The sequence below is a fragment of the Seriola dumerili genome, unplaced genomic scaffold (assembly GCF_002260705.1).
Source record: "Seriola dumerili isolate Sdu_G_001 unplaced genomic scaffold, Sdu_1.0 BDQW01000040.1, whole genome shotgun sequence".
Classification (NCBI taxonomy): domain Eukaryota; kingdom Metazoa; phylum Chordata; class Actinopteri; order Carangiformes; family Carangidae; genus Seriola; species Seriola dumerili.
In genome coordinates, this window is record NW_019174295.1 from 725,249 (window position 1) to 750,891 (window position 25,643).

General features: G+C 41.0%; 1 protein-coding gene across 1 annotated transcript in view; it reads right to left on the reverse strand.

Annotated features, from left to right (window-relative positions):
* The window catches only part of tmem132e (transmembrane protein 132E), a 346,699-nt gene that overhangs the window by 46,546 nt on the left and 274,510 nt on the right, over positions 1–25,643 (reverse strand). Inside the window, exons 3-4 of the mRNA XM_022738956.1 lie at positions 12,255–12,395; positions 2,848–3,040 (exon numbers count right to left, since the gene is read on the reverse strand). Of these exons, the coding sequence (XP_022594677.1) occupies positions 2,848–3,040; positions 12,255–12,395 (334 nt within the window). The remainder of the gene's footprint in view (positions 1–2,847; positions 3,041–12,254; positions 12,396–25,643) is intronic.

The window sequence follows — 25,643 nt, forward strand, 5'->3', positions numbered from 1 at the left end:
TGGAAGCTTTTATAGCCACCGCAGCAATTATTACTGTTTTCACATTTAACAATCAATCACAATCAATAGGTTATTCACGCCGCACTATAACAGCCTCAAGGGTTGTTCAAAGCACAATATGCACAACAGCAGCACTGTTAAGATTTGTTTTTTTTCTTCCAGATAGTCGCTGTGTCCTAATTCACGGGCTGCATTCCTTTGGAGGCTGCGTGTAACAGAGTTACGCGTTCTCATGGTTGCTAGGCAATAGGAGCAGCGCTTTGTGATGCAACAGTAAGGGCCGGCGCAGGTGCTCAAGCAAAGTGGAAATGCTCCGTTGGCCCATTTCGGTTCGGCCTTCACGGTCTGCGACGGCCACGAAGGGCCACACCTTCGTCAACCGCGTCCTCCGGAGGATTCGGCCACTGAATTGGGACACAGCTATTGGTAGACCACTGTTTAAAAACTCTTTAAAAAAGTGGCCATTTTGACAATGAGTCATCGACATTGATGTGATGTTATGTCAAAATGAACTGATAGTTAAGGGGCAAACAAACACCGACATGAATATTAATCAATTACACATTCAGAAGAAGGTATTCATTCATACTATGTCCAACCTGATCTTTACTTACACTTTGATACACATGATCAGACTTTCTCATTGAGCTTTGCCACTTCAAACTGCCCCATTACACACCTCAACAACCTGCCACGATGATAAAGTTGGTCTGTTGTGTTGGCTTTGATGAGGCCACCTGTTTTCAGTTCATCAATCATGTTTCATGGGTTTTAACACTGTTTAACTGTGGCTCTTCTCCCAGTTGGGGGGGGGGGGGCTGGAACGTCCACTGTTTTTGCTTTGATATAATTCACAATCCAATTAGTCAGGACATAAGAAAAGATGGATTAAAGCTCATCTTTCAAGGAGACCACAGTGCCCACCTGCCGGACTACCTCATATTTGGGAATCAATAAATGTCGTATGATGATGAAAGGTTTTTAGTCTTTGCCTGACTCAAGAACTCGCCTCCTTTTCACAGGATGCCAGCGCCGTTCTCACTGTGCTGAGAGTAATGAGCACACTAAGTTGATCTGGGATGTTCTTAAGTTTGGTTTGGAAGCGAATTGTGATTATTTATATCGCTGAACAATGTCAGTGATGCTTGATAGACTAATTGGAAGCACTCAGAGAATTCCCAGGGTATTAAAACTTCCTGAATTGTTCAAGCCTGACCGGGCTTAGTCTGCAGTGTGTCACAGATATTTTTTCCTTCGTTCCATTTTAAAACAAATGTAGCCAAGTCCTCTTTTTGCAGTGACAAGGAAGGCTGCTGATGCCCTTGAAATTCCCCATGAACCAAAAACACTGAAGATGATGACAACACCAGTCCTCTTTTTATTGTTCCTACCCATATTAACCCGATTCCTCTGCTTAGACGCTGCAGCTAAAAAGCATGAAAATCACACATCAACATCGAGGTGCAGAGGTGGCAGGCAGCTGAGGAAAAAAAGGAAAAGCACTAATAGTTCCTGCCATCTTGCTTCAGAATGTAAATTTTACAAGGGAAACGCACACAGGCAGAAATCTAATTTTGCAATGCATCTAAACACATCTGGGTACAAGATGCATGCTAATCCCAAATGTCAAGGGGACCAGAGATATGAAGTGAACCTTATGTTACAACAGATGTGCCGTACACAGTCATAACTGCAGCTCAAGTATTTAATGGAGCTTTAGGTGCAGAACAGTTGTAATAATGCAAATACATAACAGATAACCAAGGCTTATCATTTTGATAAATATCAAGCCTTTTTCTTAGAGATAGATGCAGATTTTTTTAAATTGTTCATAATATTTATGTAAACCGTTCTTCTACACACTACCTGCATCCTACCTACATGATTTTCCATGCACAGTAAATTTTAATGAGCAGATATAGGATGTCATGTTGGGACCTTTTTTTCCACTGGGTTTCAAGTGGAGTAAAGCAAGACCACGAGAGAGGAAGTAAGAAGGCGAGCCATAGCCGGGGGCACTCGGCACCTCTTGCTTGATTAATTTCCCTTTGTTCCCATAATCTGTTTACTACCCTCACTAATTGCCACCTTTCACGAGGCAAAGAGAACAGCCCCGATTAAATGAGTAATGGACACTTAAGTGTTCTGGGATTGGTTGACTTTCTTAACAATCAGCAAATCACTGCAGAGAGACTAAGTGTTGATTGGATTTATTGATAATGACAATACATCTGTCCGTGTTAGGTCTGATGCTCTGTGCACATGGTATATAAAGTGCAGGCTGTCAGAATGAAAGAGCTACAGTTTTAGTGTAGATACAAAAGTGGCCCCTTACCTCTGGGTTGACTCATGTAAACATCATTAATGGGACTGAATAACCAGGGAAACATTTTATCAGTAACATAGAAACAACAGAAATGGATTCACAGGATCAGGACACAGCACGATCCACACATGCCTGATCCAAGGACCATTAACGGATATGAGGAGAGGACATCAGCTACAGAGACCAAAAGACTGTAAAGACATTTACTTCTGCTGTAAAGTTGGGCATTTCAACATGGGAGTCTATGGGGATTGACTCACTTTTGGTGCCAGCCTCAAGTGGCCATTCGAGAAACTGCAGTTTTTGTTACTTCAGTGTTGGCTTCATTTTTGAACAGAATATGTCAATATGCTTTCTGACAGGTGTTGACTGATAATCTAGTTTACAATTTGAAAAATTAGAAAATTACCTTTAAAAGAAGACATGATGTTTTAACATGATTGAGTTGGTCACATAAGTTTAGTTAAGTTTTAGTTTAACAACAATCATATCCATATTAATCTGGCTCTCCTTCCACTCACCATGGCCAGAGGGATGATGGCCTGGATGTCCCGCTGCACCACCGTCAGCTCCGTCACAACCTTCTCTGAATCAGGAGGCGGGTTCTGGCCCTTGTAGTCGATGTTCCAGTTGATCCTCCTGGTCACCGAGAGGCTGGTGAAGTTCTCCATCTCGAAATCCAGCTGCATCACCTCCACGTTGCCCAACACGTCCCTGTCAGACACACAATTACAAGGCAAGACATCAGTTACAGCAACATGTTCACGGGAAACATTGCAGAGTATAACAAGAACATCTGGCAATGCATTCATTTCTAGTAATGAAATAGTTGACTGGATATTTCTAAATGATTAAACATGCCATTTGCTTGCTGTACAGTTATTTTTTTAAAGTTTTCCTTAAGTTACCCTTCAGCTGAAAAAAGCTACTCGACATATGGTGTATTTTTTAGTATTTGTTCAAAGTGAAATTCTCTATCTACATATCCTTTTTTGTAGGAAATTGAAAAGTTGTAGGATTGATTACAGTATGGTTGTATCTGGTTGTATCAATAAACCCATATTCAAAAAGCTGCCAGGCAAGATTTCAGGATACAAGCCAAAATCTATCTCGTAGCATCCGGTGGAGTATAATCAATGTTATGCATTCAGCACAGCTCACATAAGTTATCAGACACATTCACTGATGAAAAGGCCCCATCATAACATTTCATTCAGTCAGCCGCAGTCTGAGCAGCTCCTTCAGTCTGATTGGTGGATCTCAGGCTTCCTGACAGATACAAGGCAGTTAACAGCGCCGTAGGATCTTAAAGGTCACAGTAAACTGTTTACAACGTCACGCTTCACGAGTGGAGTTCTGACTTCACTTTTGAAATTTTATCACTCTTTACTCACATAAATTTGATTGCTAGATGTGAAAAATAAGCAGCAAAGGCAACCGCAGTGATACTCAGGTTCAACACAGCAGCTGCGAGGAGACAATCCACCACATTAGTGGTTTTGGTTAATATAATTTTATTGACCAGCCATTATGATAAGTGTTTTTTGGTCCACACTTGTCTTGATTAAATGAAGTCAAGGTGAAGAAGCTGAAACTCTGCTAAAGCACATTACAACACGATTCATTTTCCCGTGCTGCAATTTAATCCTTTAGTGACATAATCCTTTTAGAAACCTTCTTTTTTTGTCTGGTCACAAACCCTGAATACAAAATGTTCCTTCTGTGAAGCTCAAAGGACTTTTAGGAGCCTGGCCTGACCCTACTTGAATCTCACTAATGATGCATCAATGCACCAAGTTAATGTCTCGTCACCTCACTTACACCCGTCTCACTCTGCACGTCTCCTTCCGCTGTGGCCTGTCTGGACTCAACTCTGCTTTTTACAGCCCCTTTTTTAAGCCCCCTATTAATTTTGGATTTTAATTTGAAGTTTCTGTAAATAATTTCCTGTCAATGTACAGTATTTAAAGCCAATAGAAACAACATTTTTAAACGAACAATGGTTCAAATGAGAATTAACAGTTAGTAGTTCCGCTCATCTCTTCGGAGTGTTTTGGCCTCTTCTAGCTCGTTGTTTTGGTTTCAGGATCCATAGCTTTACTGTTTTGGTTCAGTCCCGCTATTCTCATTAGCATCTTTTTGAGAGGCAGCAGCTGTTTTAGAGAAAAAGCTCCATGACTACTGCAGACCCACTGCTCAGCACCAAACAGCAGACAGACACAATAAGCGACAGGCTGGTGGACATAGTGGAGCATAAAGGAGATAATGAGACAGACATTTCCCTCAGGAGCTGGTGGAGACCAAAGCAGAGCCAAAAGGAGCGTCTGGATTGGATTGATATTCTTATTTGTGTTTCATTTACACAGCAATGATGGATTGGATTGATGAATATCAATCCAATCCATCATTGCTGTGTAAATAAGACACTACTTATTTACTAACAAGTTAACATTATCAATTTAAAAGGTGATAATATGTCAGTGTTGTGTTTAAAGCTTGTTTCCACTGTCTTTGAGTGACTATAAAAATGAGCTACTACAGGTAAAAGTTGTTTTCCTACAATATTCACTCCTGGCAATTGAAGCATGATTGAATTTTATGGTTAAATTCAGGCAACACGAAGCACTTGGTTAACGTTATGGAAAGATGCTGTGAGCTCAGTTAAATATTGAAAAAGTCTCACATTTATAGCACTAGAAGGAACACCTTGACTTTTACACTATTTTATCAAAATCTCCGCCTGTCCCTGAACTTACCCAAGTGTTTCATAGTTCTGTGCTTTCTGTGTGTCCGACCAACCGCCCCAACCTCCTCCTGGTCTGTGCAGTACAACAATATCACACTTCCTGCTATGGAAATTCTTTCTTCAGTGAATGCAATCCAGGCAGCAAACACATTTCCCACAATAGGTAAAAGCTAATTAGTTGTAGACTAATGCATTTTGTAGGAGACCAGATGGGATTGTCTTGTTGATGCACCAGATAAAACTTCCCTTCTCTAATAATTTATTAGTACATTACTGAAAAAATCGGATCTGACATTAGACTTGTTTCTTATATATGTTTCCACTTATGCACGGGGCTGTTGTTAAGAGAGACGCTAAAACTGATGAGAAGTGTAAGTTTTCTAAGGGCATTCCTGCTTTCTTTGATGGAGTTATCATATGCCATAAATTAATCAGTGATTGCCTCTGAATGGTCTTGTCAATAAACAATCACTGCTCCTTAATCTTGCTTTCTTCTTCTCTCTTAAGGCCTGAATGCAGAGCTTGTGCAAGGAGATTGCAAATTTTATTTAGCCTCTCACTTTCAAATGACCGTAATTGCACTGGCTGCAGATTTGCCTCCGACCAATCAATGATTTTGGTAGATAACCTGATTGTTCTGATCGCCGTGCAATGCTTTGATACTTGAGCATTCTCTCTTTGGCCTCTCTCTTCAGTGTGAAGAAGACTTTGCCTGGGATCTCCATTTTACTCTCACAAACAGAGATGCCAGAGATGCAGAAGCGATAACAGCTCTTCCTGTTATGAAAATCCCGCTCGTTGGGCTTGTAATCCTCAGGTTCAACAAGCCTAACATGAAAACGTCTCACCGGTGGCGAAGGAGCAAATTAAATCTCTCTCCACGCGTGACGAGAATCATCCCCGCCAAACTTCACCTTTAGTTGAAAGTGAGGCAGCTCGCTTGTCTGTCCTTCACAAAAGCAGGGACCCATCCCACCATTCAGTCTGACAGCCCTTTAATGAAAGCTGGATCAAACTATCTGTACAATCCTCTGCCCACAAAAGGTTCCTCTCAGGAACATCGTGATGAAATCTCAGCCTATTTGTCTCGACATCACTCACAGAAAACAAACACCCCCGTCTGTCTGTGACACACTAAAGCTGTCATCAATACGGCCCACTGGAGTGAGCACATGTACAGCCGCTCAATACAGCGTCAACTGCTATCATGCTGGAGGGAAAGGAAAAATGATCTTCACAATGCACTGATTTGGGTTAGAGGCCACGCTTTTTTTCTTTTCTTTTTTTTTTGTGAAGAGTAAATTCTGAATCTGTAAGTGAAAGCAGCAGAAAAATTCCTCCTTCACATTTCATGTAACGAGCTACAGTTACACTTTGACACATTTTGACACCATTTCTGAAATCTGAATCAAAAGGAGGGATTTTTAGGAAATATCACGTCACTGGCTGTCGGCAGATGCCCTTATCAGAACGCTCACTGATTCTCTGCTTTAGGTTTTTATCTCTTTACGTCGCCTGTATGTACATTGTGGCTGCACATAATCACAATGCAACCTTCACATTTCCTTTTAGATCCGTGCCACTTTACGCATTGTGAAGTGCAAGTAACAAGTAAAATCAAATCCATGACAGTTTTAATTTAAACTGGTCAGGGCTTTCCTCTCCACCGCTCTAGTAGCTGCTGTGTTACAGTATTACTTCTCCTTAGGACATCTCTGTGGGATTAGAGGGTGACCTTTTCATCAAAATACTAAATTATGTATGTGCTTAGCTAATTAATGTGACTTCAGTCCAGTTCCTAAAGTTTCAATGAAAAGAAAACAAAAAACACTGGTCCACAATCACTATTCAAGGAAATGTTTTGGTGAGCTTTCCTATACTGTGATATCCATGTAATTATTACCTTCAGCTTTGATAGAAACAAACAGCGCAGATGTTCGACAAACAAAATTTAACATAATGGTATTTCTAAAAAAAAAAGTAGTGGGCGGTGAAAACTTAGATGAGTGATTTCATATACGAGAGGAGCAAAGGAACAAAGTAAACATGGCTCAAGAAAAGTCCATCCTTGTTTCCATTAAGTTAATGATGTACTATCTGTATAGTACAAAGTTTATGTTTTAAAAACTGTAGCTTGGGGCTTTTTCAGAGCTCAGGGGGATTCCGTTCTTTGATCAGAGGTCTGTTTGAACTGATTAACAGCGAGAGTTCATTGGATCAAAGTAGTGCAAGGCAGAGCTACGACAGCAGAAGAACAGAGACGGTGAACAAAGGTTTCAGAGCAGGCCATGCTTAAGTTTTATCTCTGTTAAATCTACAGCACTCAAGTCCTTTTTTTTAAAAAGCATTCAAAGAAAAGGATTTGGACATTTAAAAATAACTTCAATCTAATACTTCAGTATTTCAGGGTATATACTATTTGCTGTCTTGCTGAAGTAAGATCAAAATCAACTAACTCTGTTAGCTAGCTTAGCCTAGCATAAAGACTGGAGGCGGGGGAAACAGCTAGCTTAACTTCTAAAGCTCAATAATAATGAGCAGGTTATACTGTTTGTTGAATTGTAACAGCTACAGTTTGTGCTTCTAGGGGGAATAAAATGCTGAAACTTCTTTTTTTGTGAACAACATATGCATAGCTTCTTGACGATACAGTGACGTTGCCATGTTTGTTCTATTGTTGTACTATTGTGCCTGTACAAAGAGCTGTACCAAGAACCTATACTCACCAACTGAATCTGGCCATTCATGCCAACACTGTAAGGATAAACTGTTGTTTGTCAGGAAATAAGCTAGTTCTAGTAAAGGCTAGTTGAAGTGTGTAAAAGCACAGATGCATTGTGCATTGAGTAACACAGCTTTAGGGGGCTGCTCGTGTACTTAATGCACAGATATTAGGTGGATGTGAACAAACACATTTTCCCAAATGTTGAACTATTCCTTTAAAAAGCTAAAGTAACTAAACTGACCGAAAACAAATGTCGATCAAAAAGGTATTGGGGAGTAACGGACCACATGTAATAGGACTAACCTACGTTTTCACAATACAAAATATGAGTAATGTTATTTAGTTACAGTTACAACTTAAATAGGTGGTAATCATCATACAGTTATATTCTTAAATTCATAAAGGGATTACTTTTTTAGTTGTAGTGGGACTTTTAAAAAACTGGTTGAGAATAATTTGGTTCGCTTTGTGCAGCGTTGCAGATTTACTTTTTTTTTCCCCCCAGAGTTTTCATGCTGTAAGAAAACAGAGACGGTAAAAACTTGCCTTTTCTGGTGCTATCTTTATTCTAAGTGGATTAGACAAATAGAAAAACAAAATGTTCTATGGAACTGTAAACATACATTATTTCCATCTTGTTTACATGTTTTCACTCCAACATAAAGCTGCGGAAAATGAAAAGGTAAAGTAAAAACTAGGTCTTCATCCCTTTTGCCAGACAAAACATCAGCAGAGTGGCTCGTGCTTTCAGTCTACTTTAGGCAGCAGTGTTGTGTGAATGCCAGATTCAGTCAGTGCTACATGCAATCGTAAAGCAAGACAATGTTGACGTGAATATTTAAAATGTTAGACACTTTAAGTAATCTACTGGAATATTTTACACATTACATTTGAGGCCATGTTTCTAAGCTTTGCATTTTTTTGGCCTACCTGACCTAAAAATATAATACACATTTTATACATGAAAGATATTCCTTTGTATGTGGAAATAATTGATGTAAACAGACCCAGTAGAACATCTTTTGTGCTACAGAACATTTTCTTTTTCATGACGGAGCAGCTTTGAAAACAGAGAGAGTATTTGTCAGCCTGTGTTTGTCCTGGTTAGGAGTCAATATTGGCACTTAAAAATGTGCTCAGAGTCTTTTTCTTGTTTCATCCCTTGTTTAACGCTGAATAATTCAAAGCACAAAAAAAAACCTAACCCCCCCCCCCAAAAAAAACAAAAAAAACAAAACAAAACAAAAAAAACAAAAACCACCAGGCGTCTTATTAAATGATTGACTCTTTCTGTTGTTCTGACTGCAGCAGTGGTAATGCCAAAGCATTTTCAAGAACATTATTCATTCGAAACCCATTGACCGCAATCAATAATGCATTGGTTCATGTGGTGTTATCAGCAAGCTGCTGTTATAATGGGACTGTTCCAAATGGAGGTTTACAGGAATAAAAAAAAAAGAAAGATGAATAATTTCTGCACTGAGTGAAGTGTGATCTGATGAAGAGAAAAACCAAGATAAGTAAAGAATAATAAAGAGAGGAGACTGATGAAGAGATTAACAATACACCCCGGCGGGGAAACGTTGTCACCTCATTTCCTCAGTCTCAGGTAATTTTGAGTAAACAAAACCAGATGTTCAACCAGAATTGGTGCTCAGATGTGTTCACCAGCACGATGCAAAAATGATGCTGGAGTGTGTATGTTTGTGGTTTTAATGGGAGAGGGGAATGTGTGTGTGTGAGGAAGAGGGGGAGGCTTTAGTTCCTTGTTTGCTGCTTAAATCTAACACAAAAAGAAATATGAATGGGAACAATTATTGAACTCAGACAACATATTAGAATTTACCTTATTACTGCATTTAATTGGGTAATTAGGGACAGAATTGTCTTGAGAATTCTTGCATTTTTGGGCTCATTACTGTAAAGTATCTGAGTCTGAGGCTGCTGCACATAGTTTCGCTCTCAAAGATGTGAGAGGGAAGTTTTCAGTCATCGTGCAGCAAAAGCTCATCCACTCAAACATCAAACGAGAGAGAAAACAGGGTTGGATACACTTTCTTGATAAAACAAATAAGAATATAATGAAAACGAAAGCTACAGGGATTGTAAGTGCTGAAAATGCGATAACAGAAACCCACTAGAATCACTGTATAGCATTACGTAACATGAGTTTCAGGTCAGCTTCTTTTAGAGGAATGGAAAAGAGTTTCAATGCTGTCACATTTGTGCAACTAAATTGGTAGGAAATACTGTACATTTATTTTGGGGTATTAAAGTCTGAAGTAGAAATTTAAAGCATAAGAAAAGCATAACATTGCATTTGCATGACAATCTGTCAGACAGTTTCAACACCTTTGACTCGTTCAGGCTCACCGCCAACAGATGAGAGAATTTAACCACTGCTCACAGGCAACACGGCAAAATGACGTGATTTGATTGCTCCAAAAATTACTCATATGAGAGTTTTCTACACCGACACTTTGTTTGGTTAAAATCTATTTAAAGCCCCTTTTGTGTAGGATTTGTAAATTTCTGACTTTGGTGCCTCACAGTGGTGGTATCAGAAAAAGAAAAAGAAAAACACTGCGGCAGACAACAATACTTAAATGGATGAAAAGAAACAGCAGTTTTCACTCAGACTTACTAATTTCTCCACAAACATAATCTAAAAGATGCTCCCATTTAAAAAACAAAAAAATATATATACAAAGAGCAGCTTTAAATTCAGGCAACTAATATTACTGTAGATTAGGAAGGGATTTTTCAGGTAAAATCACTTTCCCACAACAACAAATAGCTGACAATGTTTTTGCCAGTGACACAAAATAGAATACATCACGAATCAGAAATTACAGTGGAGATGTTTTGTTGGAATGTATTACTTAAATCTTCTTGAAACTGTGCACCATTTCGATATAAATAAAGACTTCAAGCAGACTTCCCAACAGCAACCCAGAATACAAGTAGTGTGAACCAATTTCACAACAATATATTTCCAGAGGAAAATCCTAAGAGGCAAGAGTGCTTTTTTTTTATATAAAAAGATTTCATGCTCATGTTCAATCAATTTGATGGGAATGAAGCATCAAAACAGGAATTCTTCCGTGACTCCACTCTTCATAACTTTATATGCCTATTGTTTGGCTGTTTGGCTTTAGGTGGTCACAGAATTGACTGGGTTTTTGACAAAATGTGGCATGACACGTTGTTTCTCTACCCATGCTTGACCCCCTACTGGACATTTCCCACATGGTGACAGGGTGGCAAAGATTACATGACATGGGTCACTAAATATAGCAAGAAAGGCTGCCACTAAGGCGCTAAGAAGTAAACAAGGGAGGAGTGGTGGACTTCTTTTCCAGGTAAGGCCAGTCTGTTTTCTTCTTCCTCGTCGTTGTCTTTCTCCTCAGCCATGAACGTGTCCATAGGGATGCCAATATTTAGACCAGCAGTTGTTAACGCCTCCAAGCCTGGGAGGCTTGGTGATACCCGGCCTAACTCCCAGTGCTTCAGCTCTTAATGAACTGAACGCATCACGTATCCTGATTTATGGTGGCTAATTTTGAGTTGCTCCCCGTCACTGGAAATAGCTCAGAGGCAGGGCAAACTGCGCTCATGTAAAAACCTGTGAACAAAATGTAATTGATGTTCACGGCGTCGATGTGCGAGAAGCTGTTTAAAGGGTCAGTTCACCGCCCCTCCTTCGTATCTGGAGGCAGAAATCTCAAAATAAAACCACATTCAGTGCTAATTTCCACTGTTTTGTAATTTGTGTTGGGTTAATCAACCCCCTGAGTGGAAGAAGAACAAGGGAGCAGAGGAAGTGCCTCTACATGTTTACCTCTGTGCTTTAATTTACTGGTCAAATCATTTAGGTTGTGTTCCTAAAAGCAGACTTACAAATGCATTAATAGGCTGTACACCATTTAAATTGCATTAACTTTGAAAATCACTCAGCAACTCCAGTTTTACTATTACCATAAAGTTGTATTTACTGAGTCCATTAGTGTCCCGTCGGACACTGCAGGACGGTGACTGGGTGTCTCTACACTTTTGAGGAGCTTGGCATAATTACTGCTCTCAGACAAGGTCTCATCTCAAAGGTATGTTAATGGCAGCGGTCAGAATCGTCTACCTCATCTCTCTGTGCAGATGGAATTAACAGCAGATGTAGCGAGACTAAGCAGATAACAGCTCCATTCATTTAACTAGGTGCTGTAAAGCAGAGGGTGTTTGAGTCACTGCTGTGGGCCAAGGCTGTATTTCATCTTCCCTTGCTCCTGGGGCATTTACAGAGGAGGGTGTATGCTTTTAAAAGCTGCCTTTAATCAGAGACTGAATTGTGTCTGTAACACACAGGGAAACCTTTTTGGAGACCTTTTGTCCACTGTTGAGGAAAACAAATATCGTCCGGTCAGACGGACACAGTGTGTTTAGAGTTGGGGCTGTTGACTTACCCCTGTTTGACTGCTTTGTTCTTGTTCACATCGATGGTGGTAATAGAGTGCTTGGCGCCGGACTGCACCTCCCAGTCCACTTTCCACTGGGCATTCTTCGACTTGGTCTGGAGCAGGTTCACCCCTTTCTTTGCTTTGACCCTGCAGGACATGGCGAGGGGGGGAAAAAGAATGGGAAGAGTCAATTTTATTAGAGGCTGTGATTTATGTGCAAGGTCAGAGGTGAACGCCCTCTGTGTGCAGCAGACCTCCTTCTTGTATTGCGTCATGGCAAAAGCAATTCCACAGATGAATCAATAACAGAGATGAATGAAGATGACAGTGCAGTGATACATGAGACCAGAAGGCGAGGACTACCTCAGGTCACAGTGTGCACCCGCTGGGCATTTATACAGTATTATTAACCGCTGACATCTGAAAGCCTCCAAGTTCAGCTCACATGCGGAGTGAAGACATCTCCGCTCACAACCGATGACGCATTAACAACATTAAATAATGTTGGATTTCCTTCAGACACTTTATTGTGATACTGATGTGAAATCCTCATTTTAAACCTGGAAACTCATATACCTGCTGTTTCTTCATATTTCAGGTGTTCATTAAATTGAAATGCACTGAGTGGAATATTATGAACAAAAAAATTATGGCCATAAAATTATTTGCGTTTCACTGTTTTTAATATTTCATAGATATAACAAATAATCAATTAACTGACAAAATAACCACCTGATTAACAGATAAGAAAATAATCATTAGATGTAGCCCTACTTAGATTATCCCTTCCCACTCATCCCCTATCTACACATTCCCATCTTGGACAACCTCCACCCAAAGGGGAAGAAATCATACATCATACATACATACATGCATGGATGCACCAACTGGAATCTATATATTTAAACACACACACATACATTCATGCATTTACAGTGTCCATAGAGATTTTACATTCATGCATGCACCTACACAAGTGCATGCGTGTGTGCAAACAGTACACACACACAAAACAAACCTATGTAGATCCATATGTCTGCAGTATCTGCAAATATATTACACCACCCACTAAAAGGAAATGCATCCCAACACTGTACTGTCTATGCATGCGTCTGAAAGCCTTGAAACAACAGGAGATGAAGTAAATACATATAATTAGCTACAAAAGAAGTAGAAAAAGAATAAAAAAAAGAGTAGTTATACATGAGTAGTGTACCGAGAATTATTGAATATGCGTATAGATTGGCTCCACTATGTAGCAAGAACCTTTCCCACCTCTTCAGGAATGGTCTGGCTGTGATTTATATCTTTTCCAATCTAAATTTTATCATTATAAGCCATTTACTGTAGCTACAGCACCCAGACAGAAGTGGACTTAGACTTGAACGTGAAACATAACGAGTTAAACTGCAGTTGCTCCCAGACAATCAATAATGAAAAGATGCTAAAGGTGACAGTAAAGGTTAGCAGGGAGGATTTTCTGGTGAGAAATGGACATTTCTGATAAAACTGAAGTAGAAAACGTCTGGGTCTGCACAATCTGCTTTGCTTATAATGTGATGACACTACCGGTGCAGCCGAGAGGCTTTTCAAATCAGTGACGAATGATTTGAAATTTCAATCAGCTGGGTAACAAACCGGCTGTGGCAGCTGTCCTCTGTGACTTTACCTAGACGTGCTATTAAAGAGTCCACTGGCAAGAATACAAAATCTCACGAGGCACTCTCTCTTATCACCGCTATTGTGACTCTGGTTATTTGACCACAGAGCCACGCCCGACTCCTGCACTGATGCATGATGGAGACAAATGGCTCATCCATAGACACGCGGAGCCAATGGAGATTATTGATCTGATGGTCTCATTTTCACGAAATACAAGACGGAGATGAATTATTAACATATCTGGCTTTTGTTTGTCTGCCTTGTGCCTTCGAGACAGAAGCACAGTGGGAGCAAAGTTTGCGTTACCTCAAAATTGTTTTCACAGACACTAAGAAAATATTTAGAATGATGTATAAAGCTCTAAATGTTAATGATCCGGAGAGCATCAGACGCTGGTTGTCCTATTGGTTATGAAAATGTTAGAACCAAATGCTGCTCTCCTGCAGGCAAAACTCAGGGGACTTAAATGATTTTGCCTTGTTTACAGGAAGACACTGTTGTTTTTCTCTTCCCGCCATGAGATCACTGCATTTCCACTCTGACTAACAACAGTTCTTTCCTGACAAATTAATTGAAAGCATTACCGAATTCATATTTTTCCTTTCAAGTGTCTTATTTACATTCGCCCGAGGCCCCTGCAGCATCTTCCAGATCGTTCCACTTATTTCTGTGACAGATAAAAGTTCTGAAGTCCCGCTGAGGTGTTTCCATTTGCCACACTAACCTGCGCTCAGTGCATTGACCACTCATCCATGATTTGTGAAAGCAATTGACTCACTGGCCCCCCCCCCCCCCCCCCCCCCCCCCCCCCCCTTTCAGCCAGAATAGGCTCACTGCTCAAACAGGATCTGTATTTTATTTTTATCACCTCCATTCTTGGTTTGCTGCTGATACTAAAGGAAACTACTTAAGCTTATCATGACCATTAACTTATCATTAACCACAAAGTCGTTCACAACTTCAGATAAGGTTATTTTTGCTTCTCTCTTTCATTACCCGGTCACGTGACTGCAGATTCAGCAGGTCCTTGAAACTGGAACAGGTTGTTGTCATGTCCTTCCAAATAAATGGTCATTAACTTTTTTTAATCTGACGTGACTGTTATTCATTTGACCATTTTCTGACCTGCCACCTCTGGGGTTACGTTTGTAGACAGTGGTCACAGCTAAAAGGAACCAGCTGTGGCTGCAGCCATCAGGGCGTGAGCAGCGGCTGTTTGAACAAATGACCAGTGCTGTCACTTTTCCTTGTGAGGACCATCCCGGTTTGTTTGCATTGCTGACATCTTTGATCACCCCAGCAGTGAGATAGACACAACATTAATGAGATGTTACTGTATCTGGACGAAGGCAGAGGTTACGGCAGATTATAGTTTGACATTTTCATATACTGTAAATACAGTACTACTTTACAAGCAGGGCTGAGGACACTGGGATCATGTCCTCACTATTGTTTATGGGCACTGAGGGATTTTAACAACTCGAGGAGGAGTTTACATTTCAGACGGATTAGACACTGTGACTTTGAAGATATTTTTTAGAGTCAATGTTCTTGGATTTGACTGTGAACAAAAAATAAATAAATAAAGGGATTAAAGCCATAAAGTCTCTGAAACAGGTTTTTAAAATAAAATATATTTTGGAGGGTTATAGAATCTACAGCAAATAGTTCCAGCACGGAAGTTCATTCTTAACCTTGGGATCAGTGAGTGTGTATGAGTGTGTGTGTATGTGTGTGTGTGTGTGTGTGTATAAAAAAATAATTTCAACTCAAGGTCTACTTGTTGAGTTTTCTTTTCAGAACTGCCATCATGTGACCTCCTGTATAAACCACTACATGGCCCACGATTAATTGCTACCCGCACGATGTTTTAGGTCATGTGATGACACTTGAGCAGCGTCCAATCACCGATGAAGACTTTGAGATGAGGTTGAAAGCTCTGAAAAAGCTTGGACGTGCAGCTCGAGATTATTTTTTTCAGTTTGCAGAAAAAGTATTTTTACAGTTAAATAAATATAGAAAATGTAAAAAAGACAATTTTACTCACTTCTACTGTTGACGGTGGATATAATATTGTAAAGTCTTGACCTATCTCTGTAAAGTGCCTTGAGATAATGTATGTTATTATTTGCTGCAGTGTAAATATAACTGAATTGAATTGAGGTGAATTAAATGTATAACTGCTAAAGACAGCTTTTCCCTTTGCGGTGTCTCCCATCAAAAATGCTGTATTTCACGTTTTCCATTTTGTTTGAAATAAACCGGAAAAACAGCTCTCACAGGTTGCAGCTTTTTAAAACATTGTTTCTTGTTATTGCAGCTCTTATTGTCTTCTTTCATCAAATCCTCCACATTAGAGAAAACACAGTAATTATCTGATACGTCGGCGTCAAGGGGAGATGAAACAGAAATATGTAACGTTTAAGAAATCATCCTGATCAAGCGTGTTTCCTTTGATGTGAGTTGAAAAGGGGAAACGTAATACCCCCGGAATCACAGTAAATGAGGTGACCCAGTTGCTACTTGACTACTGTAGCCTGTAAAAACACTGATCATAAGAGATTATAACCACACGTTATTATGGGGCATAACCATTTCCAGTGCATTTCCTAGTAAGGATGCAACCCTGGTGAGTAATACCTACTTACATTCATTACCTACGCTGGCCAGCAGTTTATAAAAGCCACTACATATTCATCATCATCTTTGGAGAGAGCGCGCGTATTGTGCAGAATCCATGTGTTTAATCAGACGGCCCTTTTCACAGACTCCGGTTCATTTTTGCGCCGCAAATGAGAGGGGATGAAGCATTACCCAAGGGAGCGCCACATGAATCGGGCTCCCCATTGAACAGTGTTAATGCTGATTAATGAAAGAGCATTGCAAATGGAAAACTGTACAGCAGTAACTGGCAATAATACACACCCCGAATTCTGAGAATCTCTGTGAACCCCGCTGCCGCCGCCGCACGAGGAATGTGGAGAGGCAGTGTGAGACACTTCAGCTAAGACAGAGCTATTACTTACTCAGTCTACACAGATGCCTTCTGCCATGGCAACACCTATTAGACTGTGAGCTGGCTGATGGACTGCTAAACAGGAGAGCTTTTGGTCAACACATTGCAGGCCAGATTTCTGAACTGCCTGTTCGCTTCTCCCTGGGGTTATCAAATTTCATCTTGTATTAAGTGGTAACAACACAGAGATCAAAGAGCGATCAAAACCAAAATTATTTCATCAACTGCTGCGATTTTGTGGCCTGCTTTCAATACCTATTTGTCAGCGAGTGCAGAGTTTCAAACTGGTGTCATGTAGGTGACACTACATATATAAAACCTTAAAACCCTTCTCGTCATTATTTTCTGTGACCTTTGTTCCAATTACAGCTTCCTTGTCTCTTCCTTGCAGCTTGCTCCGTCTCCATGGTGCGCTTGCACTCCAGAGTTTGGATTGCTCTCCGCTGGGCACCGAGGCCCACGTCCTCATGACCCATTTATGACACTTGCTGCCAGAAATCATGTCAGCTGCCATGCCATGCACTGTAATTTCATCTAACTGGCTGCTGTTAATAAATAAAATATGCACACCAGGATTAAATCACATCACAACTCCCAAGTCTTTAATTTTTCCTTAATGGCCCTTTGAAAGAATATTTATTGAATAGATTTGAGGAGAACGTCCCCACAGGCAGAGCAGTCACCAAACTGGAAATTTTTCCACAGCATAATGAGACTGACTTTAAAAACGCATTTTTAGACTGTAATCACTTTAAATATTGCCAATGAAATGAAACTTTTATAGTCCATACTATAATTTGTGCATTGTATAGGATGTATCTGAGTGTTCAGGGCCATCTGACAAGTTTAGCACACAACAGACAGAAGAAGAAGAAGTCAGGGTGTATTAGCCAGGATGTGTCAATTCAAGGATTAAATATGATTAAAAAAAAAGCTACTTCTATAAAGAACTGAGGTGCATGGATGCTGAGAAATAGGACAGGAGTGACTCCTGATGTCATTGAGTGTTGACGTGTTTAAAGACAGCATTGGCTTGTAGGCTAACATAGAAAACAATAGGGGTATGTACTGTGTTTCATGCATATACAAGCAGCGTTGTTGGGTATTACTCGAAGAGTGCATTGAACAAAATACATTTCTGAATTGGGATGCTTAGTAACTGGATTGGCTCACTGATGTTTATTGATCAACATCAGTTTTCGACTGCTGAAGATGAGCATCACTTAAGTATTCTCAAATAGAATCTAATGTGTTCGAATGTGAAAATATGGATAGCGGTAGCACGGCGAGTTAGAGCCCAAAAACAAGCCTGGCCAGGCTGGTGTAGCACAGCACAGGCTGCAGTGAGTATGCAGTTTTTTTGGGTTTTTTTTTTGCCATCAATGTTGTATTCAGCAGCAGTTTGAGAGCTTCATCCATCAATGCATTTTCAATTGCTTAATCCGGGGTCGGGTCACGGTGGCAGCAGGTCAAGCAAGGTAGTCCAGACATCCCTCTCCCCAGCGAGGCATTCCCAGGCAAGATATAGATATGTAATCTCTCCAGCCTGTTCTGGGCCTCCCCCTGGGTCTCCTACCTGTCGAACGAGCCTGGAAGGACTCCAGTAGGAGGCGCCCAGGAGGTTTCCTAATCAGATGCCTGAACTACAGAAACCGGCTCCTTTTAACGTGAAGAAGCAGCGGCTTTACTCAGAGTTCCCTCTGAAGGTCCGAGCTCTATCTGTAAGTCTGAGCCCAGACACCCCTACAGAGGAAACTCATTCCGGTCACTTGTACCTGTGATCTCATTCTTTTGGTCACTACCCAAAGCTCACAACCACAGGTGAGAGTTGGAACAAACATCGACTGGTGAATCGAGAGCTTTGCTTTCCGGCTCAGCTCTCTCTTCTCCACAAGGGGCAGGTACAATGCCTTTGGCTACCTGACTGGCTGGAGTGTGCCTCGAAAGCCACAACCTTGTGATTAGTGAACGACCCTCGCACCTGCCGAGCCACAGCCTCCTCAAACTGGACACTAAGCTGTTAAGTGTAAGTTTCTTCAGTTTTCTATCACGCTCAAGCAGGGGCTTTAATCTAACTTGTTCTTCCTAAAAAAAAAAAAACGTCAATAACCATTTGCAAATTTCCCTGGCACTGTAATGATTTCCTTGAAATAGATGGCAGCTCTTGAGTGACTAACATGCTTCACCCTCGGATCCCAAGCAGCATTCTTATCAATCATCTCAAGCACTTTGATATCTATGGTGTTTATCTTCACTAATAAACAGCTTTGAGGTTTTTCTCGACAGCAGCACAGGGGTGTACAGCTGGAAAGCCAGAAGGGAGGGCGAGCCTGCCAGGGACAGACTTTTTAATGGGAGGCTCTGAAAATTAGGATATGAGAAGCTGGGGAAATATGACAGAGCAGATTACAAATTTGAAACTGCAGCTGCTGGTTTGCACATGCTGAGCTGATTTATTTCTTGTACATGAAAATGAGCAATGCACAGCAGTGATGAATATGGCTTCTAAAAAAGTATTCCGTTGTTAACAACTGCACAATCCTGGTTGCTTAACACCCAAACATTTCCTGAGAAAACAAGCGGACTCAGTTCTGACAATAACTGCTTGATTTTCAAGTAACATCAGACGCGCTTTGTTCCGGCTTACAGTACTCTGTAATTAATACAAACAATAAAGTCACATTCTACCAGAAGAGATGAGTAAGCCAGATAATTATAGCAGAGTTCCAACAAAAACATCTAATGCTGAGGTAAGATATTATCCTGCTAAACACTGCAATTATAAAACTGCTTTGTCATTTTCTTCTTGTCTGCAGACTATTGCTTTTTACCAGTCAGAATATTTTTATGATGCCAGTCTCTCTGAGGCAGCTCTGTCCTCCGTTGTGGAGCATTTGGAAACGCTTGTATTCTGTTCATTGTTTTTGCCCAGCACAGTTTTAAAGGGCTAAGCTTTATTATTTAAAAGAAAAAATTGTTAGTAATTTCCTGAAACAGCTGGGCATTGTAGTTTTTAGCGAAAGTTACTCAAACAGGAGGAAAAAGAGCATTTGTTGTTGCTGTTTTCAGCCGTGGATTAAAAGACATTTGGGGCTCTACTGAGTTTGACTTTCAGCAGCCGGATGGTGTACAGTACGAGGGACTGACTACTGTTCCTGTGTTATAATGAAGGAGCATGTCAGCCATTGTAACAACGTGGCTCATTTGCTGTATTCAATGAAGCACTCAGGCACAGAGGAAACAGCCACAGGCTTTGACTACACAACACTTGTTTGTAGAGTCAATTTCTTAAAGGTTTTGGTGTTTTCATGGGATTTGTTAAAAATGAGAAAAGTGCAGAATATGCCAGCGTTATTATTTCAAACCCATATTCTTTTTTGAAATCCACAAAAATCTGAGCATCTGCCGGAGTCATCCTTGAATCGCTGCCATTGCTCAACAAAGCTATCAAACGCAGCAGATACAGTATAATCATGACAAGGTGGTAAAAGTCTTACTACCACCCTGTCCCTTTAAGTAAGAAGTTAACAGCTGATGATATGGCCCGTGGTTTCCTCCAAATGAAAATCTTCACAAGACCTTAGGGAGCACAGAGGCAGAAAATTAAGTATATTCTGACGCTACATGCCTGAACAGGAGCATTATCTCTCTGTTTCTTCACACATAACATTCAAAGGCTGCCTGAATATGTGTGACAGAGATGCACTTTTTAGTGCCTCCGCGCCGCCAACAGCCAGGGCCGGAGGCATCGTGTTTTCAGGTTGTCCTTCCGCCCGCCCCATTCCCGTGATATCTCGGTAACGCCTGGAGGAAATTCCTACAAGATTTGGTACAAAAGTCCACTTGGACTCAAGGATGAACTGATCAGATATTTAGTCGTGAAAAGTCAAAGGTCAAGGCCGCTGTGACCTCACAAAACATGTTTTTGGCCTCATGAATGCAACATCTCAGGAAGACCTGCAGAGAATCCCTGAAAGTTTGGCACAAAATGATTCACTTTTTAGGGAGAGAGAGAAAATGCTTTTTTGTCATAGTTGTCAATTAATTTTGGACATTTTTACAAAACTTATACAAGAGAAATGCTGCCAAAGTCACTAAGAATGTCCTTCCTCTTTGGCTGAATATCAGTTACTAATTATAACCCTACTCTGCATTCAACAATCAGATCCAGGGCTTTGCCAGCTCAATACCAAAATATTGATTTTGATAAGACTTGATTTTTGTACGAACTCTTCCCTCAGGTCCTCGTCTCCTCATTTCTGAGCATCACCAAATATTTAATCGGGGTCTGACTAAAATTCTCTTGTGAAATTATCAAGTGAAATGACCAAGACCTTCCTCTCTGTCTGCCAGCCCCTGACAGATTGGACTCCCGTATTTGGCATTCACTAGTGGTATGTTCTGCTGCCGAGTGGGACGTCGTAAACAAACATCTGATCGCGTATGTTGGTGACAACAGCCCACAGAACACTTGTAGTGCCACCATTGGGGAGCAAAACCCTGATAGACGGATTCAGGCTTCACGGTTGTCCCTTCAGCCATGCACAGATGAAGGCAGAGAAGTAAATAAACAACTGAAATGTCAGCGCTTGAATGTCTCAGAGGCATTAGCGGCACTCCCTTTTGCATTACAGCAGAAACGGGCCTTTACCCAACAGCTAAATTTGGCCAGCAAAGCCTTTTTCCCCGCTCATGTGCAGGCAGAAGCTCCATTAGTTCCTCTGAGGGGGCACTTAACAGACAACGTTGCCACTCGTGCTACTGCAGACACAACAAATTCCATTTCATGAAGATATGTATAATTCAAAATAAGTGCAGATTTGTATTTGTCCTTGGCCAGCTGCGGACGCAGTGCTTTTATGTGTCCAGCGACATGTAATACATTTACACACTCAGCTGTGCATGATGTTCCAGCTTCGGCATGTTACGTTATGTTCATGGGGTTAAAAGCACAAAAAGTTTGCTGCTGGTTTTCAGAACTTCACTGAACCGTTCAATTGACCTCGCGTTCAAAACAAATACTAAATCGTTTCTCAGCTGCCACAAAAACACAGCATAATGTAATCTGAGGACTGTAAACAACATGAACATCCATAACCGCCTCCACTTTCTCGCTCAGGAAGTTTTTCCTACTTTTCACTGACTCTTCTAGTTCGACTTGCATGAAAAACTGTACAGGTGCAATGGCAGATATGCTGCACATGTACACAGAAAAACACATCCACACAGAAAATGAATGCAAAAATCTCTATTTATGTATATATATACATATATATATATATACGCCAACTGCATGAGGTAGTTCATGTATGGGAGCCGTACAAAGATGCTATTGACAGTGTCATAAGACTTATGACTATTATATGGTGTTATGTGATTCAGTCAATACTCAACAAGACTAGGTCAAAATCGAATGTAAGGCGGGTGCGCGTATGGTCGATGCGTGAAACTGGAGATGTAGTTGTGGAACCGCAGTAAACAACTGACATCATGGCGTCATATTCTCATTCAGCCTAGAGTCAGCCCTCTATCTGTTTGCTTCCCTCCTCGTCTCTGTGCTCACACTTACAGTATTTCAAAACAGCTGAATTCACATTAAAGCTGTTCTCATTTACAGATTGTTCTGTTCCTGTTGTCAGGCAACAGATTAAATATGAAATAGTGACTGAAATGACTACATGCTAACCAGCAGTCATTCTTAAGCCATTCTCCGAGCTACCTGCTCTGCTGCTGCTAAAGTCCTGATCATGACAAAATCACCAAACACACAAGTTAAAGACACAGACTGTGCTGTGATTTGGGCTATATTTACATGTAACATGATCACTCAGACAGAAAGAAGCTACAGAATATCTGTCTCACTCTGTCTCTCGTACAGCCTCCGTCTGCGTAACAAACTGCTGCTCTTTGTGGACACAAAGAGAGGTCACCATCCAGGGAAGTTGGGCAGTGGGCCGGGTGGGTTCAGACCAGGCAGGACAAGTGTGACCAGCCGTATCACTTCAGCACATTATCATCATTATCCAGCGTTTACAAGAAGGGGGGAGGCATCTGTTGTGTTGTCCGGCTTTTTGAGCCATGTGCTAATGTCCTTGACTTACTTACTATAGTACGTATATAAACAAACAAAGTAAAGGTGATGCCGTCACTGTAATACTATGGCCATTTAGTGTTTTGGTGAAGCTTTGGGTGTCTAAAACTCGGCCTGTGTCTCAGTAAAAGACACCCTTATTATGTTGGACTCACACATCTAAATTAGCCTGCCCTCCTTTCCAAGCATCACTATCTGCAGTGGTGGAGAAAAGCCAGAGCTAACCACCATCTGATTTTTGTTCTGCCTGATCAGCCGATCAGAAAGCTTTTAAAGACTGACAGAGGAAGGGACTTTTCTGAGTTTTGTGTTTCCTGGTCTGCAAGAGAAACAAAGAAGAAAGCATTTCTTTGGTGTGTAAGTACGGAGGGCTGCGGGTGGGCTTGACAAAAATCTAGGGTGGGTGGGGTGGGTGCCGGCTCTGTGCTAGATATCAGGCCCTGTTCTGGTGCGCATACAGAAAAAAAAAGCATTTTCTGTTTACAGTTTCTTTGAGATAAAGAGAAAAAATAAATGTGAAAATGTGTGAAAATGTTCCCCATGACTCAGCAGAAGACTGCAAAGTACTGTATAGAAACCAAAGATGATCAATTGAAAATGCAAAATCAAAGATGTCACAGTAATTCCCACAGTGCTGGGACATTTTGACAAGTTTGACAGTTAACAGTGACTGAGAAATGCAGTGCAGAGACACAGTCGTAATGGGTGCTAAACACAAATGGCAGACAGAAGTTAAAAGACCATATGCCTTCCACTTGAAAAGGGTGTTTTTCTTTTCGCTGTAAAGCTCCATCTTTACTGCGCGTGTCTGATGACATGAGGACAGCTCAGTTTATGCTTGGCCTCAGCCAGAATGAAAAAAAACAACAACAAAAAAAAAAAACCTCATGCAATGTGCTCGTCATTATTGCCCCGAGACCAGAGAGGTGTCAATGTCAATATGGAGGCTGCACAACATTGTCAGTCATGAAGACTGGAGCAGCCATCGCCACAGATGTTCACTTGGCAGGGTGATGCACGACGCTGCAAAAAGACCTAATGCTCATTATGAGATTCAGACGAAAGAATGCCTCTCGAACAGTAAACAGAGCGGCCAGGCCATGCGAGACGGCTCGGGCAACGGGGACATTATCAGCAGACTCAGTAATTCAGTCGTTTCTGAGTGAAATAAAAAGAAGGCTACAATGTGCAGCACAGTGCGGCCCAGAAGTCAGGTTTCAGCCTAATCTGACAATTCACTGGAGGAGAAAAAAGGAGAGGAAGGCAGGAAAATCATTTAGTTGTTTTGATGAGAGGCTTTTCTGGAGCTGCATGAACAGATACTTATAACTACTGATTTAATCTAAGGCTCCATTTAGATATATGCACTCTTTCGTATTTATGCAGCGATAGTAACAGAGGAACCAAAAGGCAGAAAAATGTTTGATAATGAAAAAGAAAAGCAGAGTGTCTTCATAGGCTAAACAAATATTTGCTGCAACAGAGAAGATCTCTTTGTAGCGAGCGTAGTGATGTCTGTTGCTATGGAAAAGATCTAGACAATATAATTATAGTGTACGGGAGAAGCTTTTAAGAGGCTCAGCTTTTTCCTCTTAAGTTTAGGTATCTTAGATGTTTAAATCTTAGTCGTGTTCCTACTTGCTTTGACTGGATTCTGGCTGCTTACTGCAAAACTCAATTACAGGCTTTAAAACAGAGGCTGTTTGTTGCTGCAGCAGATGAAAAGGGTCTTGCAGGTCTTGCGGTGGGTTTTCCCTTAGAAGGGTTGAGGGGTTTACAAAATCTCCCTCTGGCAATTCCAAGTCGCTGTGTGCAATCTGCGCATGTGGATCATGGGCAGCGAGGACAATCATTTGCAGCACTTGCAACCGTCTGATTTGGGAGAAATGGGCTTTTTGGCACACTTGATGGACAAATGCGAACGAGGAATGACAAGGAGCGAGGAGACTAAAACAACTTGTCTCAAACTGTGTGCCTGTCATATTCAGACTCAGCCATTCTGCCAAATACAAAAGCTGCCATGGCAATCCAGTGGCTCTCTTTATCCAACAGTAATTATGTAATGCACAGTCTAGTCTAGTCAGAGGCAAAGTACCCTTCAATCCAGAACAATGACAAAAACAAACTGACAAAAACAAACCAACCAAAGCATTTAATCATTGCCAAAGCAGCTGCGAACACGTAAAGCTTTACTGATTCAGGAGTTTTTCCTTCACTATTCAAGTAACATTTACTTGTGTACATTTTGAACATATGGTTTGTCATATGACGGAGCAGAACAGATGGGATCGTGTGGCCTGATATTAAAAAGTTACTGCACTGCCATTATATCCATCTGATATCGGCCAACATGTTGCGTCAAATCCCTCGATTTTCATGCTGTGACGGGATGTGACCTTGGCAGACGTACCGTCCATAGAGCTCGGGCTGTCGGGAAGTAAAACACATAACACTTAAAGCGTATTTAATTCAACCCTGGAGGAATGTGTTTGAAGTGAGAATGCAGCTGGTCCAAACACAAGAGAGAGAGAGGCCTTGGAACGGCACATTCAATTAAACTGATTGACCAGCTTCTATTGATGTCCCCCTGTGTTTTTAAAGGCACTGAAAAGTAGAGAGAGCTTTG